Raw genomic sequence first — 17,779 nt, 5'->3', positions numbered from 1 at the left:
TTTCCACAACACTGTAAAACACAATCTTCTCTTGCTTCTGCTGCCCATTTGCTTCTTCTCCATCTGCTTTCCTGGGTCTTGATCTAAAGTCGTGGGCACTAACTGGGTATTCCCAGTGATAGTGAACCTTTTAGAGATTGTGTGCCCAAATTGCACCTTCAATCTGCCTGGGAGCCCCCCACATTACCTCAGACAGTGGAGGGGGACGAAGTGCTCACATTGGCTGCTGGACAGAGAGGAGGGGCATCCTTAAGTATGATGGAGACGGGGAGGGGAGCAGCCCCTCCGTGCCACTGGGGCACACATGCCATGCCTTTGCCAACAGGACTTTAGACCAGTGATGGGCAAACTTTTTAAAGAGGGGGCCAAAGGAAAGGAAAGGAAAGGAAATGCTTATCTGTCAGTTTCTAAGGCAACTCTTTCGAAGTTACATTGTACTGTTTCCTACTCATTGTATTCGTCAGATTAGGAATAATGTCATACAGCTGGATAGAACATTTCAGGGGGCCGCATCTGGCCCACAGGCCGTAGTTTGCCCATCACTGCCTTGGACTATTTCACGTGTTGATTGACTGACAACTGCAAGATAATCTCAAGCACCAGCTTCTATATGAGGTTTTTCTGATTCTCCCCTCTAGCCCCAGGTTCTAATATCCTCTTTCCCAAATTTATTTTGCATATACTTACTTCTATGCATATTGTCTTCCCTAATAAGTAAGCTTTGTGAAGGCAGGAACTATTTGATTTTTTTTTTTGTAGCCCAAGGGCTTGGGTGCTTAATGAATGCATGTTGATTCATTGATAATGACATCTTTTGCAGCCATATATATTTGTATGTGTATATTTATAAACTTAAAATTTTTTTTAATCATAGGGCCAGTTTTCCTCCAGTCCTATTCGTGGAGGTACAAGAAAATATAGCTTGGGAAGCATAACAAGCCCTTCATTTCCAGAGCACCCCTCTACCAGTATTGCTTCACCAACATTCTCTCCAATTGCTTTTCAGATAGGAAAAACCCCACTTTCTGGTATGTCTGGTAGAGTATTGTTTGTTTGCTTAAGTCTAAAATGGGGCCTTTTTATAGTGCTCAATTATTTCATCATGGCACAAAGGTGACTTAGGATTCTTGAAGGAATATGGAATGGAATGGAACGGAATAAAAATAAAAATGGAATAAAAATCAGCAAAGTATTAAAAAGGTAGATCTGTATGAGTGGAGGATGTCTTCCATACTATTCAAATTATAGATATTTTAAAACAGAAGTATAAAAGTAGCATTTGATATAAATAGAATTGTAGTTATATTAGAGTAGTTTTGTGGATGGAGCCTCCTACATAGCTCTAAATGTCAAAAAAAATCTGAAATTTCAGGTAAAAAAATCTTAATAATTTAAATTTTTTGTTTGTTCAAAAGAAGATAAAGGTGTGTTGGGTAGGATGAGTAAAGAATTATTATTAAACATGCCTTCTGTCCTGTAATTTTACACCTAGTCCAATAGTGGTCAAAAATTGATTTAATTTCTACATTTAAAATTTTAGCTTTCTTGTAAAGGAAATTATGTAGGTTTTGATTTTTTAAAAAATTTTTAGCTGCAGTTAGAAGCTTTTCACTACTCATTAACAATGTCATTAACAAAATAATGAAATGTATATTCCTTGTTATAGTAGTGTGAACAGTATTGTTATAGTGGAAAAGATTTCTTAAAAGATTTCTTGATGTAGAATAGTCTGGCATTAAGAAGAGGATGATATGAGAGATTGTTATTATTCAGAAGGTTCCTGCCTTTTTTTGGCAATAAGTTAAATAATTATTACAATTATAGGAAAATAATTTCCTGAAATAAAAGTTATTAAAGACTAGAAAATTTGAATGGTATCATAAATACATAGAGTACATTTTCTGAACTCTTTGTATGTTTATTTTTTCTGCGTCTTTAGAACCAAGGAAGTGTGCCTTTCGTTCTCCTGATGTGCCATCTGCTCCAAATTCTAATGGTGTTACCAACTCTTGTACCAGAAGTCCTTACATAGATGGCTGCTCTCCAATTAAAAATTGGTCTCCTATGAGACTTGGGACATGCAAAGGAGGTACTCAGTACCGTACTTCACTCATTCGGATACCTTTTACTCTTGAGCATCACAATGAAGAAGAAGAAGTAGAAGAAGAAAAAGAAAAAAAAGAAAATGCTCTTTCCACAGATGTCTCTTCACCAGCAATGGATACTGCTGGAGTACATTTTCGACAGCTAGATGGGGATGCTTTTGCACGTGGCACACATTTAGTTGTGGCTACCATGTCTATTACAAAAGATCAGTCCAGTGTTCATGAGAAAGAATTGGCATTATTGCAAGACACTGAAGGTGAAAAGGAGAATACCTCTGTAGATATGGTTGATCCTGTGGAGATAGCAGATGACAACATATGGGTTAAGGATACAGTTGGTAATGGCAGTTTACCAATGACTGGATTTATGACGGGCATTGCTTTCAGTATTGAAAGTTCTCATATGTGCATGTCACCTCTTGCAGAAAGCAGTGTCATTCCTTGTGAAAGCAGCAGCATTCAGGTAAGACATTAGAATTCACTTCAACTTGTTATTCAGTTGGTATTCTCCCCAAAACCTTTTGAAACCTGGCATACATCATGTATTCTATTATTTGACGCTATTTTTGGTTATCCAAGACAGGCCTGTGAGCAACTCAGTTAAAAAGGCTCATATTATTTTCCCCCACTTAATAAAATTAACTTTTCCCCATCATTGTTATTAAGGTTAGTCAGTCCATTCCACAAGAAATGAAGTTATTTATGAACACAGCCACTTAAATGACATGCCTTGACTACTTGATAAAGGGGCCTTTAATATTGCGGACCAAAAGGGTATTGCTACATACTGTGACCTAGCTGGGTAGGTACACTCGTCTCTTGCCTCCATTATGCTTAGAAACCCATTGGAGAAAGAGGAATAGGTTTGTGGACAGAGGAATCTGGGTATGAATACTAGCTCTGTCTTTATCATTGGGTGACTTGAGGCAAGGCCCTTAAGCTCTCCTGGTTTCCTTTTTCCTAGTTTAGAAAATGAGTGGTTTGCATTTTATGAAATCTATATCACGAATTGATAACTGTGCAGAAGGACCTGTTGCCTCAATGTCCTGAGTGAACACAAATGAAAATTCACACTGTGAGTAGCTTGCTACAGTGAAAGAGGTGCCAAATCAGGAGTCCAAGTACTCGACTTTAAATCTTGACCCTTTCACTAAAAGTTTGAGGACCTCAAGAAATTCAAACCTTTCTGGGCTTGAGTTTTTTCATCTATAGAAGAATGCATATGGAGTAGATGATATCTCCTTCTAGTTCCAAGTCCATGAATATGACATATATCCATGGCTTTAAGTAAAGGTTAAATGTAAGGTTTTGTAGTAAATAATTAGATTTTTGAAATACTTCTAATGAAATCCAAATAGTTTCACAGCTCTTTAGTAACAACACTATTACACAAAGAATCTGTGATTAAATCATTGAGATATTATAACCAAACCTGCCAACTGGGATATTATAAGCTCATCCACTAGGTCCACTAGTATACATATGTGTAATTTAAGCTTTTTACATCAAGTGGTAGCACTCTAATACAAATTTATAACTTCAGAGTTCAGCAAGTGTGTCTAAGGTTGATGAGGTACATAGAGATTAAGTGGTTTGCCCAGAATCATGGACCAATAAGTATCTGGGGTGGGATCTGATCCATTTCTTACTGATAGCATTCTGTGGCATATGCTTTTGAAGATCCTTAGATATAATAAACATTTTTTCTTTAAGGCGATTTGATTTTTATAAATTAACCTAAGTCATTGAGTCTGTTGTCATCTATATGGTCAGCTGAGAGAAAAACCTGTAATTTCATTGTTATAAAGAGTTCCAGGTGAGGAAATTCACCCTGCATCTTAAAGCAACTATTCTTCAGCTTCAGCTTCTTCTTCTGAATTACTTGGGCCATTCTGTGGTTAAGTAAATTGCCACAGATCACACCACCAGTATCAGAGATGGGACTTGAACCCAGGTCACCTCTAAATCTTGGGTTAGTTTTGTCCACCATACCCCCTTTCTTGCTATAAATAACTTTCCTTGAGTGGATTAAGATGTCTATTAAAGGATATTCCAAAAGATTTTTAGTTTTTAATAATGGCAGCATCATTGGTATTAAGTGTGTATATCCTCAAATGTGATGACTTTGATGGGAGTTAAACTAATTTAAGGGTATAGTCTGATTTGTTTAAAAAAGGTTTTTTAATCCTATAGTTTTGCTGCTTTATACTTGTATAAATATATATATATATTCCATTCATTTCAGCATTTTATTGCATATTACATGGTATTGTTAATGGAGTACTTTTTATTGATATTAGCTTATAGCTTGAATTTAAGCATATATTTACAGTTCCTTAAAGATACATTTAAAAAATGAATATCTTTAAGCGTCTTCAAGATAATGTATGTTGCTCTGCTAATATAAAGTCTAGAGTTTGTGATTTCTTAGGGGACTTCTTTTTTAAATGTTCTTTTCAGGTGGATAGTGGCTATAATACACAGACTTGTGGGAGCAGTATTATTGATACAATTGGAATCGGAACAGAGAGCTATTGTAGAGAAAGTGATCCACTGTCTTGTGAAATTCAGAACAAATCTCAAATTCTTGAAGCAAAGGTATGGAAGACTTGGAGGGAAAAACTTTATGTGGTGGTACAGTATAGTATTTATATTTTGGCTTATTATGAAATACTTTATTCTCAACAAGACCATAATATTAAGGCCAGGTATCAACATCAAACTTCATTGTGTTTAGTCCTAATTTCAGTAAAAGTTTCTTTTTTCTAAGGTATATAAAACTTTTATTTTAAAAGGTGAAAACTCTTAGCTCCCTGACTGTAAGGCTAGATTTGGCCTGTAAATCATGGTTTTCAGAACCATGGGAAAGTGTGAAATAAGAGAAAGTTTAGAAGTAGGGCTCCTCCTACTCAGCCTGGTGCTTAAACTCTAACTATAATGAAAGTGAAGGTTTTTCCAAAGAAAGAATGGCAAAACAGTACAGCTAGATAGTTTTCCAGTTTCTCTCTGTCTTTCTGGTATGAAGTATTCCAATCAAAGACCATCAAGCATATTCATAAATATAAACTATATGCTACTGTGTATTCTGTAGAAAGGGGAAAATCTAGAAGTATCTATTTACTTTTGAAATAGGACTAGTCATTTATTATAAACTGTCTTAATGTATAAAATAAAAAATGGGGATAATTTAGGTAATAGTAAAAGTACTCAGTATAAGGATAACTTTCTAAGAGTCATCTGTTGTTATTGAAAGGCTTGCTTGAGCCAGAATCCTAACTCCTGGTTCTCACCCTCAGCTCACCAACTTCAACTTTTCTCAATCTTAGTTTCTTAATGACACTAGAAGTACTTACACTTGCTTTTAGTGTTAGGGGGGGAAAAGTGCTTTATAAGTATGAAAACCCACATGTTAATGTTTTTCTTGTCATCTTTGTTTAATTTTATTTTTCTATGACAGAAGTATCTCATCACAATTTTAATTACTAGCCAAAAGATTCTAACTCACACTGCAAGCCAAAAAATTAATATATCTTTAAGGAAATTTTCTTCATTTGCTGCTTTTTTTTACTTCTCAACTGATATTTTTTGTGTGGACTGTTGGTTTCTCAAATCAGTTTTAATCCCTACTAATAGTTACCCCTAATCCAATCACAAGTAAATATTTCTAAAAATGTTTCCATATTTCATATAATTAAGCAGAAACATAACTAGCATTTACATGTTTTAAGGTTTTCAAAGTGCTTTATATAAACTCATTTTACCCCCACAACAGCCATGTGAGGTGGGTGCTATTATTTTGTAGATAAGGAAACTGGGAGATGTGACAGTTCAAGTGACAGAGATCTGCCCAAGATCATTTGCACTCAGGTCATCCTGACCTTCAGGCCCCAGTGCTCCATTCACTGTGCTAATGTTTGATGCCCAAAAGATACCTTTAGTGCTTTATCATCAAAATGCTGATAATAAGGTGTGTTCTCTTTTTTCTTTAATTAGCAAGAACATACAACAGAAGGATATTGGAGGAAAACGGCACATCCTTCCTAGAAATGTGTGTATCAGAACTATAGACCATCACTGAATTGCTAATTGCAGATATTCTGTGCGCAGGCTCAATAATGGGATTATGATTGAGAGAAAACTGCCTTGGCTACCTATCAAACCCTTTTTTCTTTCCCTTCCCAATGTGAAAGTTGGCACTGAAAATCAAGTGCCCAAGTTGATGTTTACAAGAAAAAGAAGGGCAGAAAAGCTCCTGAAACTTCACCAAATCACAGAAGTAGACATTTATTTTTATCATTAAATCTTCATAATTACCTCAAGTGACTTGATCATAACTAATTTTTTTGTTAAATATGGCATGATAATGATTTGTCTGATACGAGGGATTAATAAATTGCCAGTCTTATTTTTCACATTTCTATTTAGCATTGCTTTTTAAATGGGAAACCAATAAATAGACTTTATTATGATAAATGTGAAATTACTCTGACTGAAAATAAGCTTAGTTTATTCAGTAAATTAATCATAAATCATCAGACCTAGCTATCCCCAGCTAGGTTGAAAATAAGGCATTTTATGCTACCCTTTATGTGCAAAAACTAACATAACTGGATGGAAATTCTATATGCCTTTATCATTCCAAAGAAATAAATCCATAAGTATACCACCGGATTTTGAAATATGAAATTCTTCTGACCGTAACTTTTTTTCTTTCCCTACCATTGTCTTCATTGCAAATGCTAGTTGCTATCACTCAGTATTTGCTTAAACTAGGTTCATTACACCAGCACTACTAACTTTGACTAGGTCTGCTACAAATTGATGTACCTAATCCTCAAAAAGATTACTCAGAAAAAGTAATATTTTTGTTCTTACCTGATTAGCTATCCCATCTCCCATAGCATGTCTAAACCTTTTCTCCTCAAACTATTTTTTTTCTCTAGTAAGAGTTCCCATTTTTCTTCAGCCACTTGAACTGGTTTTTTCTGATTACAAATAACTAGTTACTGGCCATCCTAGCCCCCAAAAAACTTTCATGTGACCCTGCCATTTAATCAAGCTATCCATCCTACATGTTTTCTCCCAAATTTTGTATACCACCATCTACAGTTTTACATCTATAATCAGGCTACTGATGATTCTTATTTGGTAAATCCACTGGATTTTCTTGATAGCTAGTTTCTGATGCTCATGGCCACTCCCTCCCTGGGTTTTTATGAAATTAATGGATTCATCATAGTATATTTTTCTGGATCATCCTTCCCCCTTCAGTATGCCCTAAGGGTTTTTCATGGGATTGTTCTTGGTATATATAATATGTATGTGTATGTGACTCAGCAAATTTATATAGTTCTCATATTTCTCCTGAATTTGGGGCTCTGTCACTAAATGCTTCCTGAATTCCTTTGATTGGATCTCACTTAAAATAGAACCCATTATCTTTATCTCCACTTCCTAAGTTTCCACTTTCTGTTAAGTACACTGTGATCTTTCTTCTAATCACCCAGGTTCATACCTTTGGAATTAAACTTCTCAGACTGCCATCCCAGAGCTAATCAGCTGCCTAGACTCATCAGTTCTCTAATATTTGTCACATCCATTCTTATTCTCTTCACTTAACATGGCCACTATCCTAGTTCAGGCCCTCATCTTCTGTTCCCCACACTACAGCAAGACGTCTAATCTGTTTCCTGGTATCCACTCTCTCCTCTGACCCCCACAACTATCCCAAAGGCAGTGAAACTGATACACTTTAAAGCAAAGACAATCTATATAGTTTGAGAGCCATATTTGGCCAGCTGCCTGTTTTCTTATGGGCCCAAGAGCTTAAGAACAGTTTTTACATTTTAAAATACAATAAAACATGTCAAAAAAAATTCCTAGCTCACGGACCATAAAAAATAAAAACAAAAACCAGGAGGGAGGTCCCCATGGACTCAAAGGTTCAGTGGAAGAACACGCGTTCTGTGGCCTTAAGGAGGTCCCTACTCCTAAGATCACCAAATAAAAACTACTGTCATTTAAAACCCTGTACAATAAGTACTATCCCAGACTTACTACTCTTCCTAATGCATTCCAAGTTATAGCCACACTTGTCTTTTTTTTTTTTTAAATTAAAGAACCCTTACCTTCTTAGAATCGATACCAAAGAATGGCAGGGGCTAGGCAGCAGCTAGAAAATGTTGAGGCCAGATTTGAAACCAGATTCACCCATCTGTAGGCCTGGCACTATATCCACTGTGCTACCTAGCTGCCCCCCAATACTGGTCATCTTGCTATTCCCCACACATGCCATTTCCCATACTCTTCCTCCTACCTAGAATACTTACCTTTACTTATTGGACTTTAAGACTCAAATGACCACCTCTTATATAATGCCTTTTTCAATCTTCTCAACTATTTATTGGTACTTTTCTCTCCCCTACTTAAAAAAATCAAATCCACCCAAATTTTTGTATTTTCTGTTGATGTGTTGTTTCCCCCAGTAAAAAACAAAGATGCCTTAGAATTTTTTATTTGTCTTTGCATTCCTAATTAAAGTATATGGCACGGAGTGGACTTTTGATAAATGGTTAGTAGAATTAAAGTGAATGGAAATATAACAGCAATGTTGTGATACATCATATAGTAAAGTTATTGTTAGTACTTTAAAAGACCTTAAGAGTCCTTTTAACAATAGGCTAGTCCCTTAATTTTACAGACAAAAAAAATTGTTCATTGACTTTCCACAAAATCCTACTCCATTTGTTAGTGGAGGTGGCCTAGGTCTTCAAATGCAGTACCAATGAAGTAAAAATTTGGGGCAGACTCTGGCTGGAAAGGCTGTTTAAACATAGTTGAACCTAATGACAAGTGGAACCACCATATTTGGTCTCAAACATCACAATTCTATGAATACTAAAAGAGGAAGTAGAAATGATATTTTAAAAAATTCTGAGGATGTTCAGTGACTAATTTTCACAGTATGTGAAGGAGGGGAAGATCACAAAGGTAACAAATTAAAAAAAAATCTTTTGACTTGGGAGGCAGCAAGGTTTACTCAATGGATTGAGAATTGGGCCTAAAGATGAGAAGACCCAAGTTCAAATTTGGCCTCAGACACTTCCTAGCTGTGTGACCCTGGGCAAGTCACTTAACCCCCATTGCCTTGCCCTTACAACTCTTCTGTCTTTGAACCAATACTATGTATACTGGTTCAAAGACAGAAGATAAGGGCTTTTTAAAAAAACTTTTGACTTAATTTTCTTTTAAAGGCAACCAAGAGAGCATCAATAATCACCAACTGACAGACATACTTTCCTATTACATAAAATGTTTGAGAATTATCTACATATGATCTGAGAGCATCCTTGATAAGAATATGAGACAGAATTATACAGGTTTTCACAAAACTTAATTCTTAATTTTGTATACATAAATATATAGAGAATATATTTTAAGTATTTTTGCCCCCCATTAGAAGGTAAGCTTCTTGCAAGTAGGTATTGTTTCATTCCTGGTACTTGTATCCCAGGCACCTAGTACAATGCCTCCACATAGTAGGCACTTAATATTTTATTAAACAAATATCTCCCACACATATGACAAAATAATACAAGAGTTCTTGAAAGACATAACTTGTAGATGGTGAGGTCTTTCAGATGCTGCCTTTTGTTGAATACTTACTTGCAGTCACCCATGAGTTCAGCTTAACTATTCATAAAAGATGAGTGGATGAAGAATGTAAATGGTACAGGAAATGATATGCAGTAGATGGGAAGCTTATCTATAGTTATATTTTGGATATACAAGATGTTAATTGACTATGAAGCCCAGAATTGAACAGAAGAGTGGATTAAATTGCCTTTAGGAAACTAAAGAGTTCTTTTAATGACCGCAAACTTTTCCCTGGAGCAAAAGTCCACCAATATTCTTATGTCTGATTAAGCATTACTGTCTGAAGTATTAGTTGACAGTTACCCAAAAGGCCATGGAGAAACACAAGCTGTTTTGTTTGACTATGCATATTTATTACAAGGTTTTATTTGAGGGGAGTGGAGTGGAAGAAAGAAAAAAAATGCTTAATAATTGAAAAAAATTTACACAAAAAACTCTCATCATGAATGAAAACTGCCCTAGAGGGCAAAATGAAAAATTGAATAATTCATTAGATACCCACTGAAAAAACCTCCAAATGAAAACAAGGAATGTCAAAGCCCAAATCTATAAGCTCTAGATTAAAATAAGTGAAGAGTAGAAAGGAGAGAGAAAATGAGTAGGCAGAAAGAGTCCAAGTACCTAGGAGCCACAGTCAGCAATTACTGTTATATAGGAGAGAGGAGCTAAGAATACTATAGAGGGCAAAAGATAAAGGCTCATAAAAATTACTTTGTAAAACCATAGAAATATATGGATGAGGAAATGGATCTTTAATGAAATAAAGGATTTCTAAATATTTCTAATTCAGAGACCAGAACTGAACAGATTTAATTGAAAAGAATGACATCATTATGAAGTGTTTATAACTGGGGACACACACACAAATGTCGCCTCAATACTTTAAAGTTTCCAATGGTGACTGAAGAATAAAACAAGGCTCAGAACAGTTTTCTTATATTTTGATCTTAAAATGAAAAAACATACTACCGAATAAAGAGGGGAAAAAAACTTAGAATGGATTATTTCAAATAATATGTATATTATTTGAATGGAGTGGAAGAAAAACTATATATGTATATAAAGGAATACATGCACTTGAACCTCATCACTGGGATCTGTTAATGGATATATGCACACAGAATCAGATGTAATTCACTTAACTCCATAGAAGTAAGGGACAGGGAAACACGGTTAAGAAGTGACATTCAGGGAGGACTCAGTAAGGACAACAAACTCCATTTTTGGAGAAGAGATCATGAAGTTGAGGGGGAGAGAAAACTAAATAGCAAGGATTCATGATAGGGAATTAGGTGAGTAGAATGAAAACACAATAAGGGATAGAAGCAGATTACATAAAACAAACTAATAATGTTGAGGATACTTATCTCAACATACTATTTTATCTTTAGAACTGAAGCAACAATAAAAAAAGGAAAAGGACAAGATGATATAATTGGGCAACTATACAATTAACAATTATAAATGTGAGAAACAAGGAAAGTACATTATGCTTGAAGCACCATAAAGAATATCAATACTTGATACATAGGCACCAAATGTTATAAGATCTAACACCATTATTAGAAGAAAAGTTAATTTATAGAAGGAAACAATAAAACTATATAGAGAAAAAAAACTAACAAAACTAGAGATCCCAATGTATCCCTTTCATATTTAGACAAGTCTGACCAAAAGATAAGAAATGAAGGAGTAGGAGAGAATTTTCAAAAAGTCATACCTAATTGATCTTGAGTGATTACTGAACTGGAACAGAATAATATACGTTCTCTACTATACACTAAACCTTTATATATGTGACCATTTACAAGGACATTCAAAAACTGCTTTGTTTTTAGTAAACACATCCTTTACCACCAAAAAAATTCATATCCAATAGGTTTCAGAGGAAATATTAAATATTCTCAGAGAAGAAAACTGCAATTAGAGCTCATCCAAAATGAATAAAATTTAGTAATGCTTTCAAATAAAATGAATTCCTATATTTAATGATGACTGATTTGCAATGTGGCAGGTAGGGACCAGAAGCTCTCCTTTTCCTCCCCCCATCCTAAGGCCACCTGAGCTATATTTTACTGTCACTGTGGAGCCATCTGCTCCTTTTCTTCCTGTAGGGCACCAGAGAAAAGATTTTCAACAGTTAGTAATGGGATAAAAATCTTATAGAAAAAGGACAAAGTTGCTGTTAAATGAAGACAATTTTAGGTCCAGAATATATTCTAGCTCACCAAACCTAGAGGCGGCTATAACTGACATCAGCTGGAAGTTCCCAGAAAATCTGTTGTTATCCCATACCAAGGAATAAGTAAAGTTGTCTCCTAGAATCTATTAAGTTGCAAGATCTTTATAAAAATCAAAGAATAATTTCCTACCTCCACTATTCATCATTTCCCTACAGAAAGAGAGAAGGCACTAGAGCTATAAAATATGTTTCAAAACTTAAAGCATCCTTCACCTTCAAACACAAAAACTGAGGCCCCTGAATGGATTGGCACAATGCAAATGTCTAAGATCACGCTTTAGTAATATCAGTAATATAATAATAAAAAAAGATTTAGTAATAAAGTTGGAAAAAGAATCCAGGTTCCTAAATTCTAATCCACTGCTCTTTTCCAATGTGCAATGCCGCTATTCATATTCTTTTTCCTTAAGCTTGATTTTACTTAGAGGTATCTTAGTATGCTAATAGAGAAGTATCTTCAACACAAACCAAAGGATGAGAAAATAAATAAAGTTTGGAAGGGATTTTCCATATTTTCTGATATACTACCAATTAAAGATTCATTTTGGTCAAACAAGCAATTCTCTGAGGAAGATGAAAGAGAAGGCAATCAGTCTTTCATACCTCAGCAAGGGGATGTTTTATTAGATTGGTCTCCTATATCAGATGAAGTAGAATAGGGATTGGTCATTTTCTGAGAAGGGGCACTGAAGCAATGAGCTCCAAAATGCCAGAGGGCAACATATACCACAGGGTTAGGGGACAATAAATTACCATTATACTCAAGCATTTTTGTGGTTTGGGCATTCAGATGACATTCTGTTTTTTTATCCTCTAAATCCAAGATGGTCCTCTTCTCTCCACTCATTTAAAAAATCAGGAATTATTTATGCCAAATGAATCAGCTTATCAACAAAGGGATGAATGCTGTAATATAAGCCAGTAAAGTAATTGGCACTTCTGAAGTAAATTCATTTAAATGATCTTTATCTGCTCCCTGAAGTTGCTGCCCTGTCAGTATGTAAGTGATGGGCATTCAATTTAATTTTTCTGCATAAATAATAGTTGTGTTGCATCTAGAAAATGAAAAGAGAAGTACTTTTCTCAAAGATGATGAGAAAGACTTGAAGGCAATTGTTTAATAAAAATGCAAATTTTTAAAATGATTAAAATGCACTTTAAAAGCAACAAATTAAATTTGCACTCAATACTTTTAAACATGAAACTTGCCAGTGTTCTTCCTCAATATTACAAAAGGAAATCAATTTTGTAACAGTCTCTTTGTTGTTAGATACAGTTAATTTTCTAGCTTGCTCCTCTTTCTTTCTGGTTCGTCAGTGTTCGAGCTTGTAGAATCGGTAGGAACACTTACTCCTGGTATCTAAGAGGATGCAACAGGAAGAAGAAAAAATTAGGATATTAAGGGAAAAAATATAAAAGCATAAGAGACTGGACATTTTAATTACTAAAAATATTAATTGCCAACAAAAACAAATTACAGTGATAAGATTTGCCCTCCTTTGCATTTATGTTCTTCCTGACTTCTCCTAGTATTCTAAATTTCTAAAAAAGGGTGGTCCAAGAAGAGGTGTAAGGGAAGATAGAAGACACCTTCATTAAGTGAACTTAATCCTTTTTACTTCCCCTTTATTCCTCTTCTTCCCACCTGTTTTTCCCCCAATACATATGTTAAAATCATTCTTTCCTCCCATTTCCACAAAAAAAAAAAAATACCCAACATGTTATTTTAGTATACCAAACAGTTGCTTTAATAAAGAAACTAAAGATGCAATTATCCACAGATACAAAAGGAGGTAAATATGTAGCAAAGAAGACCTAAAATAGAAAACCTAAATCTTCATAACTTGTTGAAAAAGTATATAACACACTGCAATTTATTTAAAAATCTGGTGAACTACTAAAGCACTTTTTAAAATTAGAACAAAATTGTTTATTGCATGATAGGAATTCAAATACTTCTAATGGGAAGATATTACTGGGATGATAATTAAAATTAATGGGAAAATAAGTTTGACAAAGAAGTATTTGAAGTAGACACTTTTCAGGAACCCATCTAAAGTAAGGAAAAACTATATTCAAGTTTAGTTTGTGTGAAGCATACTTGTAATGTCAAATTTTAAAATCATTTTTGATAAAAATGGTAAAACATTACAGACCTGGCAGGAACTTTTAAAACAAAAGTGATTCAAAACTAAGTAAGAGATAAAACTAATGATGGCCAGAGACATTCCATTCTGAAACTCCTAACCATCAAAATAAGGGGGAAGAAGGAATTGGGGGAGAACCTTCATAAGAACTTTTGACCACAAATAATCAGCTCATCTTATATTGTCCACAAAAGCAGCACACCAAGGTAGTACATACATATTATTCTATCACAACATGAGTATTTATTTTTAAATCCAGTCTTACCTGTGGTTCTAGCAGGGACATACGAATTTTCTGATGCTGAAGATTGGATGAGTCTAAGGTGATTTTCACTTTAACTTTATCAAAAATATGAAATTCTGTATCTTCTACTTTTAGTGAGGGCATCTACATTTTTAAAAGACAATTTTTTAAACCATTCTTCATTGCTTTCAGACATTAGAAACTTTATTTTTATTATTTACAACTAGTTCAATTAAAATATTTCATTGCATTTCAATTCTATCTTCTGTTTAATTAAACTATTTCATAATCAGAAGTAACTATGTAATCTGGACTAGTAAGTTGATATTTAAAAAAAAATGATAATTTGCTTTCACTATTCTCCCCCTTTCCCTATTCTCTCTTTACCCTACACATACCTTAATGAAGATTATTACTATGGGCTACCCAGGGAGAGGAGGACTGCTCCTGAATAATTCTTAATGAGCTTTCTCAACCCTATTTGCTAAAAAAGTTACTTAGCAATTATCAGTAAAGTTAACTGGAACTTCTCTATATCCCTAAGAGGAAGGAATGAAATATTATGTTCGTTACTTCTTCCTGCCCTTAAATTTGGGCTTTATTAAGCAACTTTGACCCAGCAAAAAAGAGACTGTGTAGCTAACTCAGCTGTAATTCATTGATCAAGTTTTCCCACAGGATTAGAAATAATGGGGGGGCATTAAAGGTTTACTCTGTGCTATATGGCTGGAAGTCCTGTTATTGGATAGCTGGTTCTGGTGAATGACTATGAGGCAAGATCTGGAAGTTCAAGTCAAAAGTCTCATGGAAGAGGACTTTGTGAAAGTAGAAGACTTTCCTCTTAAACTGGTCATTTATTCTGAGGCAAATTTAAGAAGAAAAATGACAGCCAAGAAAGAGTAACCATTTATTTGAGGAAATATTAGCTGTGACAGACTTTAAGAATTAGCTGGGGACTCCTCATATCCTGAAAGAATCTGAGACAATCACAGTTTGATGCTTGTAAGGGATTCCAGCTGCCTGTCTTCCCCTGTCCCTCCATCAATACATACATATATTCTGTGAGTACTAAATAAACTCAGTTCCATAAAAATAAAAACATTTAAAAAAAAATAATAATAATAAAAAGGTTTACTCCAAGATCCTAAGAGGGTCCTGGAAGGATAGACAAGAAAAAGAGAGAAAATAGATACATGTGAAGGACAAAATTGGGTAGGATAGCTACGTAGAAATGGAAAATAATCAATCCTTCCCTTCCCATGAAAGTGGCAAGCAATCATTAATTCAGGTAAAACGATTTAAGCATTTTTTTTTCTTAAAATTTCTATGTATGTAGATAATATACAGGATGGCACAGTAAATAGAGGACCTGCCTTAGGATTCAAGAAGTCATCATCTCTCATAACTCTGGCCAACTCTAAAACTGTAAGCTTTAGAACAACTGCTGATCTGTACCAGCTGATCCAAAGAAAATGGCCAACACCAATAAAATAACAGGTCTGGAACCAAGTAAAAGGCAGTGAAGTAAAGGTAGATAATTTAGTTGATCCAAACGGAATAAGATAGGCCACAGTAACTAATATATTGTCAAAAAGAAATTAAGTGCTTAATCAGTACTTACGGAATCTGACAAACAGGCTGAACTATTTCAGTCCCTCAAAGCTCAGACTGGATGCTTAGAAATTAAAGTTTAATTGTGTCATTACTCTTTATAAGGTGCAATGCAAGGAAAAAGAAAAAAAAACGTGTGTGTGTGTGTGTGTGTGTGTGTGAGAGAGAGAGAGAGAGAGAGAGAGAGAGAGAGAGAGAGAGCGAGAGAGAGCAAGAAATACCATACCTCCTCATCATAAGTAAGTCTTGGCTTTGGTTTGTCTTTTTCCTCAAAAAATACTGTTCCTTCTAAACCATATTTTGGAATTAATACCACAATAGCATTCTTCCTTACAAACAAAATATAGGCTTCTTCATTCACTATTCCTTTATTTTTGAAGAACAACTATAAGAAATAGGAAAACTTGTTTCAGAAATGTTATGAAGAAAAAACCCATTTAAAAACAGGTAATTTGAAATCACATTAGTTAGATTTTTGAATTTGTGATAAACATTATTCAAATACAAGTAGCAACTGTCAATAATTTGTGATTATTATTCTATTCTTTTTAACGGTTTTACCAATCATAGGATCATAAATTTAAAAGAGAGGATCTTAGAAGTCATGGAGTACAACCTTTTCATATTTAAGATGGGGAAAATAAGGCTCAAAGATTGCCTAGGCTTTAAGAAGTGTCTGAGTCAAGTTTTAACTAATCTTCCTGAATCCAAGTAGGCCTCCAAATGTCTTATTTCCCTAACATAATATTATGACATATGATGATATATTGTGATATAATATGAAAATGATTACCATCACTGGCAAAGTAACTTCAAATAGTTACTGATTTTTAGAGTGGTAGTAGTAGCTCAGAGAAAACACATACCAAATAGTCTTTATTTCAATTATGAAGCATCCTCACAAACCTTAATTTTTTGTTTCCTTTTGATATAATTTTAAGGACCTTGAATGACTCCAGATTTTTATCTTTGAGGAATAAAATTTCACTTGCAATCACTTTATAAAATTAAAAACCAACCTGTGTATGAAATGCAACAGATGCCCGCTGTGCATATTGTGCCATTTTGTGTCTGAAATTGAGATTTTTGCATAAATCTGCTAGTTTGTGTTTGTTTGTCAGATCTGGATAAGTGGAATCTGCTCCTATAGCTACTGCCAAAAGCCGATGGACAATTATATCTGCATATCTTTAGAAATAGGTAAAAGAAAAATATTTTCACACATCAACATTGTCTCAAGTGTCATTTTGTAAAATGCACATAATCACTCTTGAGGTCTGAAGCATAGTTTTAAAACTACTTTTGATACAGCAAGTAGAAATACCTGGAAAAACAACTAAAAGAAGATACAAGTTTTGTTATATGGGTTAAAACAAATTGTAACAAAACTTGATGCATCACTTTTATGTTCTTCTCTGAATTCTATGACCTCAACATACCTTCTGATGGGTGAAGTAAAATGTGTGTATATTGGTGATGCTAAGCCATAGTGATGAAAATCATTATCCATTCCAGAGCAGAAGTAAACTGCCTGCATCATACACCGAGTAGCTAATATCCTGAATAGTGTGTTTAGATATGGGAAATCAGGAGATTCTACTTGGTCTAATGAGTCAGCCAGAGCCTTTGCTGAATCAGTCTTAAAATCCAAATTCTGTAAGAAAAGAAAGGGAGAAAAATATTGTTCCATTTTTTAATTTTTAAACCAGCATTTCACTTATATAATAGTCATTAATAAATTCAAAAACACCCACAATTTCTAAACAAATAATAT

The 17,779-nt window shown here is 34.4% G+C and overlaps 2 protein-coding genes across 2 annotated transcripts in view; one reads left to right on the top strand and one right to left on the bottom strand.

The window, feature by feature from the left end:
- The window catches only part of BORA (BORA aurora kinase A activator), a 44,817-nt gene that overhangs the window by 22,779 nt on the left and 4,259 nt on the right, over positions 1-17,779 (top strand). Inside the window, exons 8-10 of the mRNA XM_044670600.1 lie at positions 875-1,028; positions 1,940-2,568; positions 4,566-4,703. Of these exons, the coding sequence (XP_044526535.1) occupies positions 875-1,028; positions 1,940-2,568; positions 4,566-4,703 (921 nt within the window). The remainder of the gene's footprint in view (positions 1-874; positions 1,029-1,939; positions 2,569-4,565; positions 4,704-17,779) is intronic.
- DIS3 (DIS3 homolog, exosome endoribonuclease and 3'-5' exoribonuclease) overlaps positions 13,076-17,779 on the bottom strand; it is a 33,125-nt gene continuing 28,421 nt past the window's right edge. The window contains exons 17-21 of the mRNA XM_044670599.1: positions 17,445-17,659; positions 17,025-17,193; positions 16,232-16,390; positions 14,416-14,538; positions 13,076-13,363 (exon numbers count right to left, since the gene is read on the bottom strand). Coding sequence (XP_044526534.1) covers positions 13,280-13,363; positions 14,416-14,538; positions 16,232-16,390; positions 17,025-17,193; positions 17,445-17,659 — 750 coding nt within the window. The 3' untranslated portion in view covers positions 13,076-13,279. The remainder of the gene's footprint in view (positions 13,364-14,415; positions 14,539-16,231; positions 16,391-17,024; positions 17,194-17,444; positions 17,660-17,779) is intronic.

Source organism: Gracilinanus agilis, chromosome 3 (assembly GCF_016433145.1).
Source record: "Gracilinanus agilis isolate LMUSP501 chromosome 3, AgileGrace, whole genome shotgun sequence".
NCBI classification, from domain to species: Eukaryota; Metazoa; Chordata; class Mammalia; order Didelphimorphia; family Didelphidae; genus Gracilinanus; species Gracilinanus agilis.
The sequence above is the reverse complement of the archived record's forward strand: the minus strand, read 5'-3'. Positions and strand labels throughout refer to the sequence as shown.